The sequence below is a fragment of the Gopherus flavomarginatus genome, chromosome 6, assembly GCF_025201925.1.
Source record: "Gopherus flavomarginatus isolate rGopFla2 chromosome 6, rGopFla2.mat.asm, whole genome shotgun sequence".
NCBI classification, from domain to species: domain Eukaryota; kingdom Metazoa; phylum Chordata; order Testudines; family Testudinidae; genus Gopherus; species Gopherus flavomarginatus.
The window spans coordinates 99,548,242-99,565,048 of NC_066622.1; the positions used below are offsets into that span (position 1 = coordinate 99,548,242).

At 41.6% G+C, this 16,807-nt stretch overlaps 1 protein-coding gene across 4 annotated transcripts in view; it reads right to left on the bottom strand.

The window, feature by feature from the left end:
• Positions 1 to 16,807, bottom strand: part of MICU1 (mitochondrial calcium uptake 1) — a 231,194-nt gene that overhangs the window by 150,403 nt on the left and 63,984 nt on the right. For all 4 annotated transcript variants that reach the window (XM_050959515.1, XM_050959516.1, XM_050959519.1 and 1 more), the window contains 2 exons: positions 12,558 to 12,738; positions 1,531 to 1,693 (listed from right to left, as the gene is read on the bottom strand). In XM_050959515.1, the coding sequence (XP_050815472.1) occupies positions 1,531 to 1,693; positions 12,558 to 12,738 (344 nt within the window). The remainder of the gene's footprint in view (positions 1 to 1,530; positions 1,694 to 12,557; positions 12,739 to 16,807) is intronic.

Below are 16,807 nucleotides of genomic sequence, written 5' to 3' on the forward strand. Positions count from 1 at the left end.
AGAAGTACCTTTTCCCTACTTTTTCCCACATATATAATTTTAAAAACTGAGCTTTGAAATTCAGCATGTAAATATTCCTCAAAGGGATGCACATCCACAATGACTTTTGGAAGAAAAAATTGTTTGGACAATGAAGTTAACAATTTTGGGATGGAGAAATACATTCTGAGCACGTTCAGACAACATCTGCCAACACTTTTTTTTTTTTTTTTAGTTAGCAGTGGAATGAAGTCCTGCCTTCCTACAATACCACAAAATAGACTAGCCTGACAGACTATGGGGCTGCTATTCAGCTTTACTTCTAATTGCTGCCACTTCCAATGTTTTCATCAATTGTAGGTTTAGGACAGATCTTCACGTTCATTTTAAATGGTCTTTCACTATTAAACATAAAGGAAGATAATCTCCTCTGTTTGACAATGGCATGTACCACAGAGACACTGATATTTCCTTAGATAAAATAAAACAGAAATCCATTTTAGACAACAATTTTCAGCTTCAAGGTATGTCAAAATGTATTCTTAGTCACTCTAAGTACAGCATTTAACTAGTGTTTTGTAATGTAAACAGAATGACACTTCAAGATTTAGCATAAAATTATTAAGACTTGTTTTGAAAAAGGAAATGTTTGCCAGAACACCAAAAGCGCTTAACCTATCTGAGGAGTGATACCATATCTAACTTTTAACTGGACAGCCACAAGAAATGGGCAGAAGGAAAATAGATGGATTTTGTAAATGCTGTTTCCTGTAAAAGCTGTCATGTCTTGTATTACATCACCATTATCCTTAGGCTTGGATGGATTAAAATGTTATCAGTAAACGTCCATTTCACTGTACACACAAACTGATGAAAAATATTTCCATCGGTAACAGAAATTTATATAGATGCAAGTAAGAAAAACACTGCTTGAAAACTAGAGTTGCTTTAAGTATAAGTGATAATTTGTGCTTTAACAGTTATAAAGATTTAAATTTTGCATCTCAAACTTTACTGTCATTAAATTATTATCTGGCATAACCCCCCAGTTTACTGCAACTGTGAAAATTTTAAAAGTTAAAAATAGGGAAAAATGCCTAAAATGAACATTGATATCTGTTGAAATTCTAAAAAAATAAAAATTAAATTCTGCCATGCCTAATTATCCTCCAGTACTCCACTACAGTGAGAGTACTGGATACGAACCCAAGTGCTGATACGAAATTTAAACTTTGTAGTCTTCTGATGAAAAGCTGAACCATATTCCCTGCTGAACTAAATCATTACTTTTTTACTCTATTACTACTTTGTATAATATTATGCATCCACAAGTACATGCATTTAAAGGAAAATATTTATTTGTATTGCAGCAGCATCTACAGGGTCCATTGTGCTAGGCAATGTAAAATATACAAATACAAAGCAATTCCCTGCCAACCTATTGGTACAATGAGAGGTAAAAGTTGACTTCAGAGAGACTGTAAAGAATTTATTCTGAACTTTTCATTACATATATCATCCCTAAACATAATTACTGTATATATTACTTACGTTCTGGTTGTTTTTCATTTGGAGTAATGGATCTCACAAAATCTTGTGGTGTCATAAACACCTCCGATTCTCCATGCTCATGTATTACTTTCAAGGTGGCAAAGTATCTGAAGATTTTGTCTGGAGTGGAGTAGGCTCGTATCCTGTTCTCATATTCCATCACCTAGAAATTAAGTTAAACACGTGTCACTGCATACAAGAGTTTTCCAACTTTCACTCCATATTTAATCCTGGTAAAACTCTGCCATATTATGACAAGTTCTAAATGTAATGGCTTCACAATGCCAACAGTGGTTAGGCTATGATTACACTACACTAGCACAGCTTCACTGCCTGTAGTGTAGATGCTTCCTACAACAATACAATGGTTTTTCAGCCACTGTAATTGATCCATATCTCAGAGGCAACAGCTATGTTGCAGAATAATTCTTCCATCAGTCTAGATGCATTTACACCAAGAATTAGGTCAGCTTAATTACATCACACAGGGATGTGAATTATTTTTATTTATTTATTTATTTACACACTTGAGTGCCATAACCAGGTAGATCTAAATTTTAAGTGTAGACCAGGCCTTAGTGTTGCCAATGCTCAGGATTTTATCACAAATCTTGTATTTTATCTCAAGTCTCATGTTCTTCTAAAGCCCTAGCACCTGGAGTCATGTGATCACTTGAGAATTTCAGCATTTATTTTTTTAAAACTAAGTTTCTAGCCCTCATGGTTGTGGAGAAAAATTTAACAAGAACCTTCAATATTCAAAAATCAGAATGTAAATAAAGAGCACAAAAATATTATTTAAAAAAATCTTGCTATTATTATGCCAACCTCAATTTTTTGGGGCCTGAATCATGATTTTAGAACACTTGGGCTGGTGTCATGACCAGGACATTGGCAGTCTGACTTAGCGGTCAAAGCAGGAGTCAGGAATCAGGACAGGTCAAATACTGTGAGGACAGAGTCCAAGATAGGGCACAGAGTAAACTGAGAATTGAGTGTCAGGAGGAGTCAGGGTCAGGTTACCAGGAAATCAGAGGCAGAACACAAACTTGAGAGCAGAACCACAGATCAATAGCCAGAGTTCGGGAGGGTCAGGACATCAGGAATTCAATCCAGGGGAACAGAAAGCACAAAGTACATAATCCAGAGCAGGGTGGATCTCAGTTGGATGGACAACTTCCTGTTCTTATGCTCAGTTTAAAGAGAGGCTGTGGACCAATCAGGGTTCCCAGTGTTCTGCCAATCAGCTCCCACAACTGGGGCCCTCTCTCTGAGCTCAGTTCCTATTCTGAAAGTAGTTGGCAGGCCCCTAGGTGGCAGGTTGAACCTCCTAGCGCCAAAGAGCCCTGAGGACCAGGGTTGAAGAGCCACGGTCCCTGACATCTGGGCAATACTGAGTAAAAGCTCAGTTTATTCCCTACTTTAGTTTTGGTGTAAGAGAGGGAAAGAGATGTGGAGAGAGAGGAAGGGGGCGGGGGGGGGCAGGAGGATATGAGTAATCCTTCATTTCTGGATTGGAGTTGGGCATGATTACTGTTAGCCACAGTCTGACCCTCATAAGCAAAGGCATAATTTTGCCTCAGCTATTACTCTAATTCTTTTGCACTACATATTTATAAGATTCTGCACGGGCCCCATCAGGGTTGATAAAAATTATTTAAATCTATTTTTTTTTATAAAATGCTTTTTGAGGCAAAAACTATCTAAAGATACATTATAGCTCAAAGATATTTCATCATGGAATAGGGATTATAAATCCTAATTCTATAGTATGAGACAATATATTCAAGTAATGTTTAAGAAAAGTTTTGTAAATTAGTTCCAATAATTCATGGATTAGGGACCCAATCTTACGGGGCTCCAGGGGCTTCTGCATAGATTATTTAGGTTAATCTTTCTATCTACCCAATGGGACTCAGTGTTCAATCTAGAAGATACCGTCAGCGATGCTTAGTTTTGCAGTTCTCAAACTGTGGACTTGTGTCTCCAGAGGTAACATGCTTGTTAAGAGCAAAAAAAATTTTTAAACAAATAAATATATAGAGGTGAGAAACAACAGACCTCAACTCTATTGTCCCTCTGCAAATTTGTGTACACAGTCAATCCCCTACCTCTCTCTAAAAGTGCAAAGTTTTAAAAAGTTCAATGAATAGAAGATTGTTGGGGGCAGAACAGATCTGAACATGAAGAAGAAGCCTGGAGATAAATGTGAGAAGCGAGGGACATATGCTTGTTTTGTTAAAATATTATGTGTCTGCTGTTGAAGAAAAAAATACAGAATACTTAACATTGTTGTTTTAGTTACATAAAACAATTTAAATGTCTATCTGGTGATGTTCTTCTCCTAATACAGCATGGCAAGAAAATCCTCCAAATATTAAATATTAACCTGTTGAACTGGAGATAGATATTTATGAAGTCATTGGGAGGGGAACTGCTTCAATTATCTTTGGTAAATGAAATAACCAAACAATCATTCATTTTCTGATATAGCTGTAAAACTATTCTGCAAAGTTTTCAAAATAAATCACTGTTTAAAAATGTACGGTATGTACCTTCTAAAAATGAAACCTACATCTATCTCTGAATTGTGAAGAATATGTAGTAAGGTTGTAACAACCAACAAAAATGCACTTTTATGCAGAAAACCATGATGAAATCGAGTCTTCCTGACTAGTGATTTAAATCAAATTTATTTAAATCATATCCACCCTGGGCCCTATTCTCAAATCTCTGCTCAGAGCCAGTTTATCATTTGTGAATCTTGCAAGCAATTGTTATTCTAGGCATACAAGTTTTTCCTCAAGCATGCAGTCAGAGTTGATCTAAGTCAGCAGAAAGCCTAAATGATTACAAACTCATTAAGGTAATGGTAGCAGTATGCAAAAATATAGATTTGTATTCCATTGTGTCCAAGAACAGTAAGTCTTTGCTCAGCGGCTTTTATTTCTACATTATCATCAGCCAAACGTACATGTGCTTTTGCAAACTATTACCTACATCTTGGAATAAACACTGATCTCAAAGCATGGCCTGGAGTACACAGAGAAGACTGTCTCATGTCCTAGCACTTAATGAAACAGACCATCAGAAAGCTTCTTTAGATCAATACTAGATTTCACAGGAATTCAATTCAGAACACACAGCTTCAGAGTAAACGGACTTGAAAGTTCAGCCTGTGTCAGCTTCCAGATTGCTGTATTCTGATTAGATTGCAGTTTAAGATAAGACATCAACAAAAAAGAAGAGGTGATAAGGAAGTGAGCAAGTATTTCAGTGTACCATTTTAACTGGACCCAAAGTTGGTAATATTTTGAAAAAATAAAGCAAAAGCTGACCTAGCAGTTTCTTGAAAATCAAGAAGGATTTCTGAATCCATCTACATCCTGCATATGGATTCTAACTGCAGATAAGAGTCCACTGAATTCAGAATCAGGATAGAACACGTATGCAATAAAGGATCAATTCAAAATCTTGATGGAATCTTGTTTTGTTTTTGTGATTTACATCGGGATTAAGAAGTAATATACACAGGACCAGAAAAGGACAAAAATATTACAAGCAAGGAGGAAATGTCTTTTAAAACAGTGAGTTTAGTAAATGTGATATAAAAGAACTTAGTGAAGGATAATGTTAACTGTCATTATTACAAATTGGAGACATGCAAACTGTCTTTCAAATTCTAATTATTACCGCAACAAACATCAAGGGGCAAACAAATATCTGAAAGCGACAACTGACGACAGGTTAACAAAACAGGGAGTTTGAGCCAAATATGGAATTACAAAAAGAATCCAACTAGTTCAATATCTAACAGGTTGTTCTCAAACCCAATCTTCCAGAAAAACACATTCAACGTTGAAATTTTCTAATACATCAACGAACAAAATGAGTTATATTCTTCTCTATTGTACACAGCTCTGTTCACAACTGCATCAGATCAACTGAAGCTATTTCATCACTTAACAGAGGATGAATAGGACAGAGACAATAGAATACACAAATAGTAGTAAAAGCAGCAAAGAATCCTGTGGCACCTTATAGACTAACAGACGTTTTGGAGCATGAGCTTTCGTGGGTGAATACCCACTTCCTCAGATGCATGTAATGGAAATATCCGGGGGCAGGTATATATATGTGTGCTAGCAAGCAAGCTAGAGATAACGAGGTCAGTTCAATCAGGGAGGATGAGGCCCTGTTCTAGCAGTTGAGGTGTGAAAACCAAGAGAGGAGAAACTGGTTCTGTAATTGGCAAGCCATTCACAGTCTTTGTTCAATCCTGAGCTGATGGTGTCAAATTTGCAGATGAACTGAAGCTCAGCAGTTTCTCTTTGAAGTCTGGTCCTGAAGTTTTTTTGCTATAGGGTGGCCACCTTAAGGTCTGCTATAGTGTGGCCAGGGAGGTTGAAGTGCTCTCCTACAGGTTTTTGTATATTGCCATTCCTAATGTCTGATTTGTGTCCATTTATCCTTTTCCGTAGAGACTGTCCAGTTTGGCCGATGTACATAGCAGAGGGGCATTGCTGGCATATGATGGCGTATATTACATTGGTGGATGTGCAGGTGAATGAACCAGTGATGGTGTGGCTGATCTGGTTAGGTCCTGTGATGGTGTCGCTGGTGTAGATATGTGGGCAGAGTTGGCATCGAGGTTTGTTGCATGGATTGGTTCCTGAGCTAGAGTTATTATGGTGTGGTGTGCAGCTACTGGTGATCTGCTTTTACAGATCCAGACTAACACGGCTACCCTCTGATACTTGACAAATAGTAGTAGTTATATTGTACACACAGATTGCATGTGTGTGGATTTTTCTTGGTCATTTCAACAGGGAAAACATTAATACCTATTCAAAAGTATCCTTAAGAACCAGGACTAAAGTCAATCCTAGTAGAGTTACTTCTGGTGAGAAAATTATTATTATTTTCTGGTTTTGGAATACAGCAGGTTGCAAGGATTTTCAAACATTTCCTGAGATGGTATCCTTTTGACAGTATCAATGATGGTATCCTTAGGTTCTTCCTATTTCTGAAAGGTTTTCAATAATCTGTATAAAACAGGCTAGTCAAAAGATATTGTGCAGTCTAAAAAACTAAACTCTAGCCAAAACCTAGACTCTGAGAGCAGTATCACCTGGCTCAAAGGGGAGAGTTTGCATTCTGCTAATTAATACAAATATTCATAGATTAGGGAGATGGTTTGAAAAAACAGTAGTAAGGGATCCCCCATGCCCAACAAGACAGAACCACTGTTCTGGAAGCTTAGAAAGGCTACTCTATAGGACATGTTGAAGGAAAAGAATCTCTTCTGTTGTCATGAGAAAGAAAACTAAATAAACAAAGGTTCCCTGTAACTAACATTTCAATCACTTCCAAAGTGTCATCAGGCCCCTCAGATCATCATCTGATAGAGCAGGAACTCTAGCAGTTTGGTGTCACACAGACCCTGTATCGTAATAGTGCAGGTAAATTAACATTCATTTACTTTAAGATGCTTACTGCAATGCATATTGAAATCAAGTCTCAGCATAATTAACCCTCATAATGCAGAAAACCTGCCATGACTTAATGACAGTTCCCAAATAGATCTTAGTGAAGCAGTCCTAATGCAGTACAAAAATTCTTTCAAATTAATTAGCAAACAAGTTACAACATTCATGTTTTGTTATTGGTCATTAACCTTCAGCTACAGTGGCATTATCACCGTTTCCTTCTCTCTCATTTATAAACAAATCTAAATATTACTCAAGTTACACATCTACACAAGAGGATATTTGCCCTAGAATCATCAGTTTGTAACAACAACAACAGCCCCAGGCTCTAATTGACACTGAGCGATAATATCCTAGCTTCCTTCTACATTGGTTCACCATCAAAAAAAACTTGTGATATGCTTAATTTATTATTTCATCACTAATTATTGCATTCATTAACAGTGCTGGGATAACAACCATGTTTCAAAATTCAAAGATTTCAACTGAAGTTTTTTCCCCCTATGCTAGGACATCACACATACGACCTTTTGGTTTATTATAGGAAGACATGAGAAGAATTTATATGAATGGGGGAGGCAACATAGTGACAGATGATGTGGAAAAAGCTCAAGTACTCAATGCATTTTTTGCCTCAGTCTTCACCGACAAGGTCAGCTCCCAGACGGCTGCACTGGGCAACACGTGAGCAGCAATCAGTAGTGAAAGAACAGGTTAAGGACAATTTAAAAAAGCTGGACATGCACAAGTCCATAGGTCCAAAACTAATGCATCCAAGGGTGCTGAGGGAGTTGGCTAAGGTGATTGCAGAGCCATTGGCCACTATCTTTGAAAACCTAGAGAGATCGGGAGAGGTCCCAGACGATGGGAAAAAGGCAAATATAGTGCCCATATTTCAAAAAAAGGAAGAAAGAAAACCCGGGGAACTACAGACCAGTCAGCCTCACTTCAGTCCCCAGCAAAATCATGAAGCAGGTCCTCAAGGAATCCATTTTGAAACACTTGGAGGAGAGGAAGGTGATCAAGAATAGTCAACATGGATTCACCAAGAGCAAGTCATGCCTGACCAACCTGATTGCATTCTATGATGAAATAAATGTCTCTGGGGATACGGGGATACGGGGAAAGTCGTAGATGTGATATATCTTGACTTTAGCAAATCTTCTGATACGGTCTCCCACAGTATTCTCGCCAGCAAGTTAAACAAGCATGGATTGGATGAATGGTCTATAAGGTGGATAGAAAGCTGGCTAGACTGTCGAGCTCAACAGCTCAATGTCTAGTTAGCAGCCGATATCAAGTGGAGTGCTCCAAGGGTCGGTCCTATTGCCGGTTTTGTTCAACATCTTTATTAATGATCTGGACAATGGGATTAATTGCACCCTCAGAAAGTTGGCAGATGACACTAAGCTGGGGGGAGAGGTACATAGGGTCCAGAGTGACGCAGACAAACTGGAGGATTGGCCCAAAATAAATGTGATGAGGTTCAACAAGGACAAGTGCAGAGTCCTGCACTTAGGAAGGAAGAATCCCATGCACTGCTACAGGCTGGGGACCGACTGGCTAATCAGCGGTTCTGCAGAAAAGGACTTGGGGATTACAGTGGACGAGAAGCTGGATATGGGTCAGAAGTGTGCCCTTGTTGCCAAGAAGGCTAACAGCATATTGGGCTTTATTAGTAGGAGCATTGTCAGCAGATCAAGAGAAGTGATTATTCCCCGCTATTCGGCACTGATGAGGCCACATCTGGAATAGTGTGTCCAGTTTTGGTCCTTCCACTATAGAAGGGATGTGGACAAATTGGAGAGAGTCCAGCAGAGGGCAACAAAAATGATTAGGGGGCTGGAGCACATGATTTACGAGGAGAGGCTGAGGGAACTGGGGTTATTTAGTCTGCAGAAGTGAAGAGTGAGGGAGGATTTAAGAGCAGTCTTCAACTATCTGAAGGGGGGTTCCAGAGGGGATGGAGCTAGGCTGTTCTCAGTCGTGGCAGATGACAGAACAAGAAGCAATGGTCTTAGGCTGCAGTAGGGGAGGTCTAGGTTGGATATTAGGAAACACTATTTCACTAGGAGGGTGAAGCAGCACTGGAATGGGTTACCTAGCGAGGTGGTGGAATCTCCTTCCTTAGAGGTTTTTAAGGTCAGGCTTGACAAAGCCCTGGCTGGGATGTTTTAGTTGTTGTTGGTCCTGCTTTGAACAGAGAATTGGACTAGATGACCTCCTGAGGTCTCTTCCAACCCTAATCTTCTATGATTCTATGTGTCAGAAACTCCTGAACTGCTACAGCAGACCAGTTTTCAGAGCAGAGCATCCTCCTATAATTTCATCTGACTACAGTATTAAATGTGAATGGGTTACGTTGCTCCAACATCAGAACACAAAACCTGAGTCTGTGTCCAAACTCACCTACTTCATGTGGCTGACTTTACAGTAATTACAAAAATAATACAACATACATCCGTTAGGTATGTCATCCACTACTGTAACTGCTGACTACATACCAGAGATGGGACTAAGCCCACAAATAAAGGGTTCACTTAAACAACAGAAACATGGGCTCTGGTGCTTGGTGAACTGCTGGAAGGCTACCAGTTAGGCTTACTGCCTCATGCAGGACTAGACATCAGCATCAGGCTCTGAGGAGACATGCTTACCCCTGCGCTGAGGAAGAACAGGATTTATTGTTAGTAAAGATGCTGGTAAACCTTCTGTCGAGATGTCCTGCAGTGGCTCAAGCTTGTGAGTACCAATCTTTGGTAAGACTGCTAAGAATCAGGGCACAAACCCCAAACTGGTTGTGAGATCTACATTTAGGAATTCACCAACAAATTACCCAGTGTGAACTCCTCAAGCACTATAACAGCCCAACCATGGAATCACAGACAATTCCCTTGGATAAGCCAATCTATCCTGCCACTCAGGCAAACCTATCTTTGTGACAGTTCATCCCTTATACCAAGGATTACAGCAATATTCAGGTTACTCCCAGTCCCAAAGTACCCGTTACTTATCACAAGTAAAATGCACTTTAGATCTCATACCAAAGACACTTGTAGATAATCCTATAATAAACTATCTAAAGATTTTATTATACAGGAAAAGGAATCAAGAGAGTTATTTACAAGGTTAAAGCAGATAAACATGTATACACACAAATGAGTTCAATTCTAAAGTTCCAAAAAGTAATAGAAACATCTATAATAAGCAAGCTCTATATGTTCTTTAGCAGTAACTCAGGCTAAGCACTGGGGATTGTTTGCTTATGCCTAGTAATCCTTTCCTCCCAGTGCCCAAGTAGCATAAAGAAACAGTTCCTTCTTGTTAGTGTTTTTCATGCCCTTCCTTCCTTCTGCTCTGAGCTGCAGACTCAGCTGATGGGATGAATTCACTTGCATGACTCATCTTCACTGAAGGGACAAAGCAATGAAGACTTTTGCCTTCTTGAATGTTCCATACTTGTCTCTCTGGTGGTGATGAGCCTTCCCTGATAGGCAGGACTTATCACCTCTGGTTGGAGACCTGCATTTCACACTAGTTAATGTCTCTCTTCTGTCTGGTGACTTACAGTTACAGGAGGTTTACAAATAAAATGTTCTATTACCACCTTATAATATGGCATACAGATGTTAAAAATGAGATTAATACATGCAGCAATTTACAAGCGTTCCAATTATGTATTTGTCAGTGTTCAGTGGAGAAATGAGGACATTGGCATGAGTTGGCACCTGGTCTGCCAGTATCACACTTTCATCAGAACAAACTGTTAACATTGATTCTACATGAGAAATAACTCAGCTAGCCAATGGGCCATGCTGAAGCCATCTACTTATTGTTGCTCCCATAAAGTCATGAGGCTGGCAAACTACTAATTTGATTAACCACCGTAGGTTCAGTGATTATCATTGAGTCAGAAGAGAGAAATCCAGTTCTAGTGTGGACCTGATGACTTGCAACTATAATCTATTATAATCTTATAAACTAATTTACTCTACGATTCTCACTGCTGAAATATCTTACTTGTGAAATCTGACCATAGCCCCAGCTTTCCTAATTTAGAAGGTCAAGAGGTTGGTAATTTTAGGAATGGCTCCTAATTACTTAAAATAAATATCCATACTAGCCAACAAATGTATCCTGTCTTCAGCCGCTGGAAGCAACAGCAGACAGAGCCAGCAAGCAACCCCATTCCTCATCATCATACCTATCATAACTTTGCACCTTGCTGGTAGTAAAAAATAAACCTGTTTGTCTAAACTAGTATAGACGAGGGCTGAGATTTTCAAAACTGCCTAAGGGATTTAAACACCTGATTCCCACTAAAATTAATGGGTACTGGGCATCCACATCCCTTACACAGTTGCGAAAATCTCAGCCTAGTATCTTAGAATGGAACTTCACTTAAAATCCTCACCAACATACCAGCAGAAGGGACAGTCTGTAACCCCAGCAGACACCCTGAGATATATGGAATTTAACTGAGTTGTCTAGCCTAACTACTGAGATCAAAAAATAATTCAGCATCTCCAAACAAAACCTTTACAGCATATGAAAAGTTACTGAGCCACTACATACTAATCACTTACAATTTAGCAACTAATGAGATGCAGCCTCCAGCATATGGACTTAAAAAATAATTATCAGAAACAAATTATAGAAAAGGAAATGCAAAGAAAATACACTCTTGTTCTTCTGTTGGGTACTGCATAGACTCTTAAAAAAAACATAACCCAATGAAACAAGCATCCAGAGAGGTTAAAAATATACAGCCATCTGCTAAGAATGAGTTATAGGACTTTTCCTCAGACCAAACTGTAATCTTGTAATATTGACAGTAACAGCTATTGACCAACTAATGTTGCAGATCATTCTAAGGAGTCCAAAACACTCATGACTTCCCAGAAATGAAGGTAGGTCAGAAGTACCACTTCACTGTTAGAGTGCTTTTTTCCTATTTAAAAATAGAGGGGAGAGCGGGTGAAAAATCAAACAGAAAAATAAACATAGGTGCACACTTTCTATGATCAACATGGCCTAAATAAATACAGAAAAGACAAAAGTTGTGTTTGAGTAGCCACAGTGAGAGGGTAACCACATGGAATAAAAAAGGAGCCGCCCCTTCTTACCCAACCCCTCCACAACTGGCAAGACACTTTAGACACAGTTTTTAATTATGTCAGGCTTCTCAGATTTTAAATCACTGCTTTTTAATACAGAGCAAGGTAGAAGGCCACTAGCCTAAATTTTAAAAAGGAACTAGTGATTGAGTAACTCACTTTTTAGTTACTCAACTTCAGATACCTCAAAAGGGCCACACTTCCCTTAAGGCATCTCAAGTTGAGCACTCAGAAAAGGGGTGACTAAAAGTCACTAGTCCCCTTTAAAATGAAGGCCAGTAAATGTAAATACCAGAAGTCAGCCCATGAGTACTCACAGTATTTAAAGTTTTAATTTTGTGTCCTGCATTTTCTCTCCCTGTTTCATTACTGTGCAACTGCAGCAGTATATAAGAACATTCTGTGCGACAAGCTTTTGTACCTTACGATCTCTAAATCCAGAACGTTGTTTCTTCTTCTTCTCTTCGGGCTGAGCCCCTCCACCACTTGACTCAACAGTCTTTCTATTATCGTCATTCTCCTCCTCTTCTTGGTCCTTCACTTTTTCATTAGTTTCTGTCCTTGCATTGTGTTTTACAGATGACGGTGCTTCTGCATGGGCTCTGTGACAGGCAGGAAAACAACAATGATCAATTTAGGAACTTTAGAGGGTCCATATGTAACAAGTTAACCAATTTTTAACATTGTATTCAACCAAACAAACAGATTGGAATAACTGCAGATTTCACTGTAAACAGCTAAGGTTGTAAAATGCTTGAGGCAGGGATTGTCTCTGACTGTGTGTCTGGTAAAACAATTAGTACAACGGTGTCCTGATCCTGATTGGTGTCTGTGGGTACTACTGTTGTTGTAACAACCACCACCACCACCACTTCAATTAGTGTACTAGTATGGTCCAACAGTCCAATGGTAGCACCCTGCCAAGATAAATTTCCACTTCTCCCTCTCCAGACACAGTTAACACCAGGTATTTAGCAGGTGGGAAGAGAAAGAACATCAAGTGATTTAACATTGACCGTGAATGGATGACATCACTGAGCTCTAAAATGGAATCCTGCACAGACTTCCTCGACTGGAACACTGGCTGAAATTCAGAGCTTTGAGGATTGAAGAATAAAAAGTGAATGAAAGTTAGGATATTTAAGAATCTGCAACATATACTGATATTTCCCCCGCCCCCAGGGTGGAATTCACCCCCCCTTGCGAAACAAACTAATATTAATTATTCATTTGTTTGTTCCCAAGAGCCTAGCTAAATATATGACTCTCAGACTGAATTATGCAAGTTCACATGCCTGCTTATCTTCAAGCCAACAAAAAACAAACACCTCCCCCCGAGATGCAGCAAGTGCTATTTTCCAGAAAATATTCTGACTTTAAAGAAGTGTTTCTCTCATAATGCCTTTAAAACCTCTACCAAAAGAAAAAAAGTAAGACAAAGTGACGAAGGAAGCAGAATGTCTGTTGTACCTTCAGTACTGTTGTGATCAGAATAAACAGCCTTTTGGTCTCAGCTCAATTGATTTATTTTTTATTTCAAGCAGACAGACTGTCGTATTTCATTCGTGGATGAATCTAGTGAATTTGAAGGGTGAAGGAATAATGACAATGAAGGGTGATGTTGGTTATCCATAAATTAGAAATACTGCACACAAGCAGAACACTGGGGCTCTTTTCTTGCTGGGCAAGAGCACCTCCCAGTAATCTTCTCTGCAGATGAAAGTTCAGCCTACCTCCACAGTCAGTCTTATTGCCAACCCACTACGAACAACGAGCAATGAAAGCTACTTGAGGCATCAAAGTTGTAGGCTACAGTTTGTACACAGAACAAACTTCACAACAGAATGCAACAACAGAGGTTTAATACACTGCACTTTTAATCCAATCTATCATATAAAAGCTCAGCCACAAATGCCACAAATGAAAAGCATAACATCTCATATACAACGACTGCCCTAAAAAACACAGGATCTTTGTATCTCCTAAACTTCAAGCAAAAATATATTTGGCCCCCATTTTTAACAACAAAATGTAGAAGTGGTGTATCAAAAGTTCCTTATGTTTTAAAAATAAAAATACTAGTTTTACTGATCTTTCACATGGGTAAACACAGCCACGTTTGTGGATAGTCTCCATGCATTACATAAAAAAAAAGTAAAATAAAGAGGAGAGATTACTTCAAAATTAAACACCACAAAAAGGTACAGCTCCATTGCTGACGCCTCATAAGTCATTAACTGCTATTATATGTGATAGATTTTGAAGTAGTAAGTCTTCTACATTGCTTAAGAGAAGAAAAAGACGGTTACTCACCTTTGTAACTGTTGTTCTTCGAGATGTGTTGCTCACATCCATTCCAGTTAGGTGTGCGCGCCGCGCGTGCACGTTCGTCGGAAACTTTTTACCCTAGCAACTCCAGTGGGCCGGCAGGTCGCCCCCTAGAGTGGCGCCGCCATGGCACCTGATATATACCCCTGCCGGCCCACCCGCTCCTCAGTTCCTTCTTGCCGGCTACTCCGACAGTGGGGAAGGAGGGCGGGTGTGGAATGGATGTGAGCAACACATCTCGAAGAACAACAGTTACAAAGGTGAGTAACCGTCTTTTCTTCTTCGAGTGATTGCTCACATCCATTCCAGTTAGGTGAATCCCAAGCCATACCTAGGCGGTGGGGTCGGAGTGAGAAGTAGCGGCATGGAGCACTGCAGATCCGAAGGCCGCGTCCTCTCTGGACTGCTGGACCAGGGCGTAGTGGGAAGCAAAGGTGTGGACCGATGACCAGGTCGCTGCCCGACAGATTTCCTGGATGGGCACACGGGCGAGGAAAGCCAGCGACGACGCCTGCGCCCTGGTAGAGTGCGCAGTCACACGGCCCGTAGGAACGTGAGCCAAGTCATAGCAGGTCCTGATACAGGACGTTACCCACGAGGATAACCTCTGCGAGGAAATGGGAAGCCCCTTAATGCGGTCCGCTACTGCCACGAAAAGCTGGGGGGATTTGCGGAACGGTTTGGTCCTCTCCACATAAAACGCGAGAGCCCGACGGACATCAAGCGAGTGGAGTTGTTGCTCCCTGCGTGAAGAATGAGGTTTCGGGAAAAAAACTGGGAGGAAGATCTCCTGGTTGACGTGGAAGGCTGAGACCACCTTGGGGAGAAAGGCAGGGTGCGGTCTCAGCTGTACCTTATCTTTATGGAAGACTGTATACGGGGGATCTACCGTGAGAGCCCAGAGTTCCGACACCCGTCTAGCTGAGGTAATAGCTACTAAAAAGGCAGTCTTCCAAGAAAGATAGAGCAGGGAGTAAGTAGCTAACGGCTCAAAGGGGGGCCCCATGAGCCGAGACAACACCAGGTTAAGATCCCAGGTAGGGGCAGGGGGTCGGACGTTAGGGTATAGACGTTCCAGCCCCTTAAGGAATCTAGTCACCGTCGGGCGAGAGAAAACGGAGCGGCCATCCCCACCCGGGTGAAAGGAAGAGATAGCCGCCAGGTGGACCCGCAGGGACGATATCGCCAGGCCCTGTTGCTTAAGGGACCAAATATAGTCCAAAATATTGGCCACCGAAACTTCCATCGGGAGGAGACCCTTCTCCATGCACCAACAGGAGAAACGCTTCCACTTGGCCGAGTACGTCGCTCTAGTGGAAGGCTTCCTGCTGCCCAAGAGTACCTCACGTACCGGGGTGGAGCAGCGCAACTCAGAACTGGTCAGCCACGCAGGAGCCACGCTGCTAGGTGCAGCGACTGGAGGTCCGGGTGACAGAGAGTTCCGTGGTCCTGGGTGATCAGGTCCGGGTGAAGGGGCAGGGGAATTGGGTTGGCTATGGCCAGGTCCAGCAACATGGGGTACCAATGTTGCCTGGGCCACGCCAGGGCTACCATGATTACGCGGGCCCTGTCCCTGCGCACCTTCAGAAGGACCCTGTGGACCAACGGGAACGGGGGGAACGCGTAGAACAAGTGGGTCGTCCACGGAATAAGGAAGGCGTCCACTATAGACCCGGGTTCCCGGCCCTGAAAGGAGCAGAACGTCTGGCATTTCCTGTTCCCCCTGGACGCGAAGAGGTCCACGCGGGGACAACCCCACCTCTGGAAAATCGAGAGGGCGACGTCCGGGCGGAGGGATCATTCGTGCGCGAGGAAGGATCTGCTCAGGCGGTCCGCCAGCGTGTTCCGTACTCCGGGGAGGAAGGAAGCCGTGAGGTGAATGGAGTGGGCTATACAAAAGTCCCAGAGTCGCATCGCCTCGTGACATAGGGGAGAGGATCTGGTGCCACCCTGCTTGTTGATATAGTACATGGTCGTCGTGTTGTCGGTAAATACCGCGACACGACGACCCCGAAGCTGGTGACAGAACGTTTGACAAGCAAGGCGGACCGCTCTCAACTCCCGCATGTTGATGTGTAGCTCCACCTCCTGTGGGGACCACAGGCCCTGTGTCCTCAGGGTTCCCAGGTGGGCCCCCCCAGCCGAGATTTGAGGCATCCGTCGTTAGGGACACCGAGGGCTGGGGTGGGTGGAATGGGAGCCCCGCACACACGACGGACTGGTCTAGACACCAACTGAGAGAATCCAACACCCCCTGGGGGATTGTGATCAGCATGTCTAGTGACTGCCTTGCCGGCCGGTAATGTGAGATGAGCCAAGACTGGAGGGGCCTCATGCGGAGCC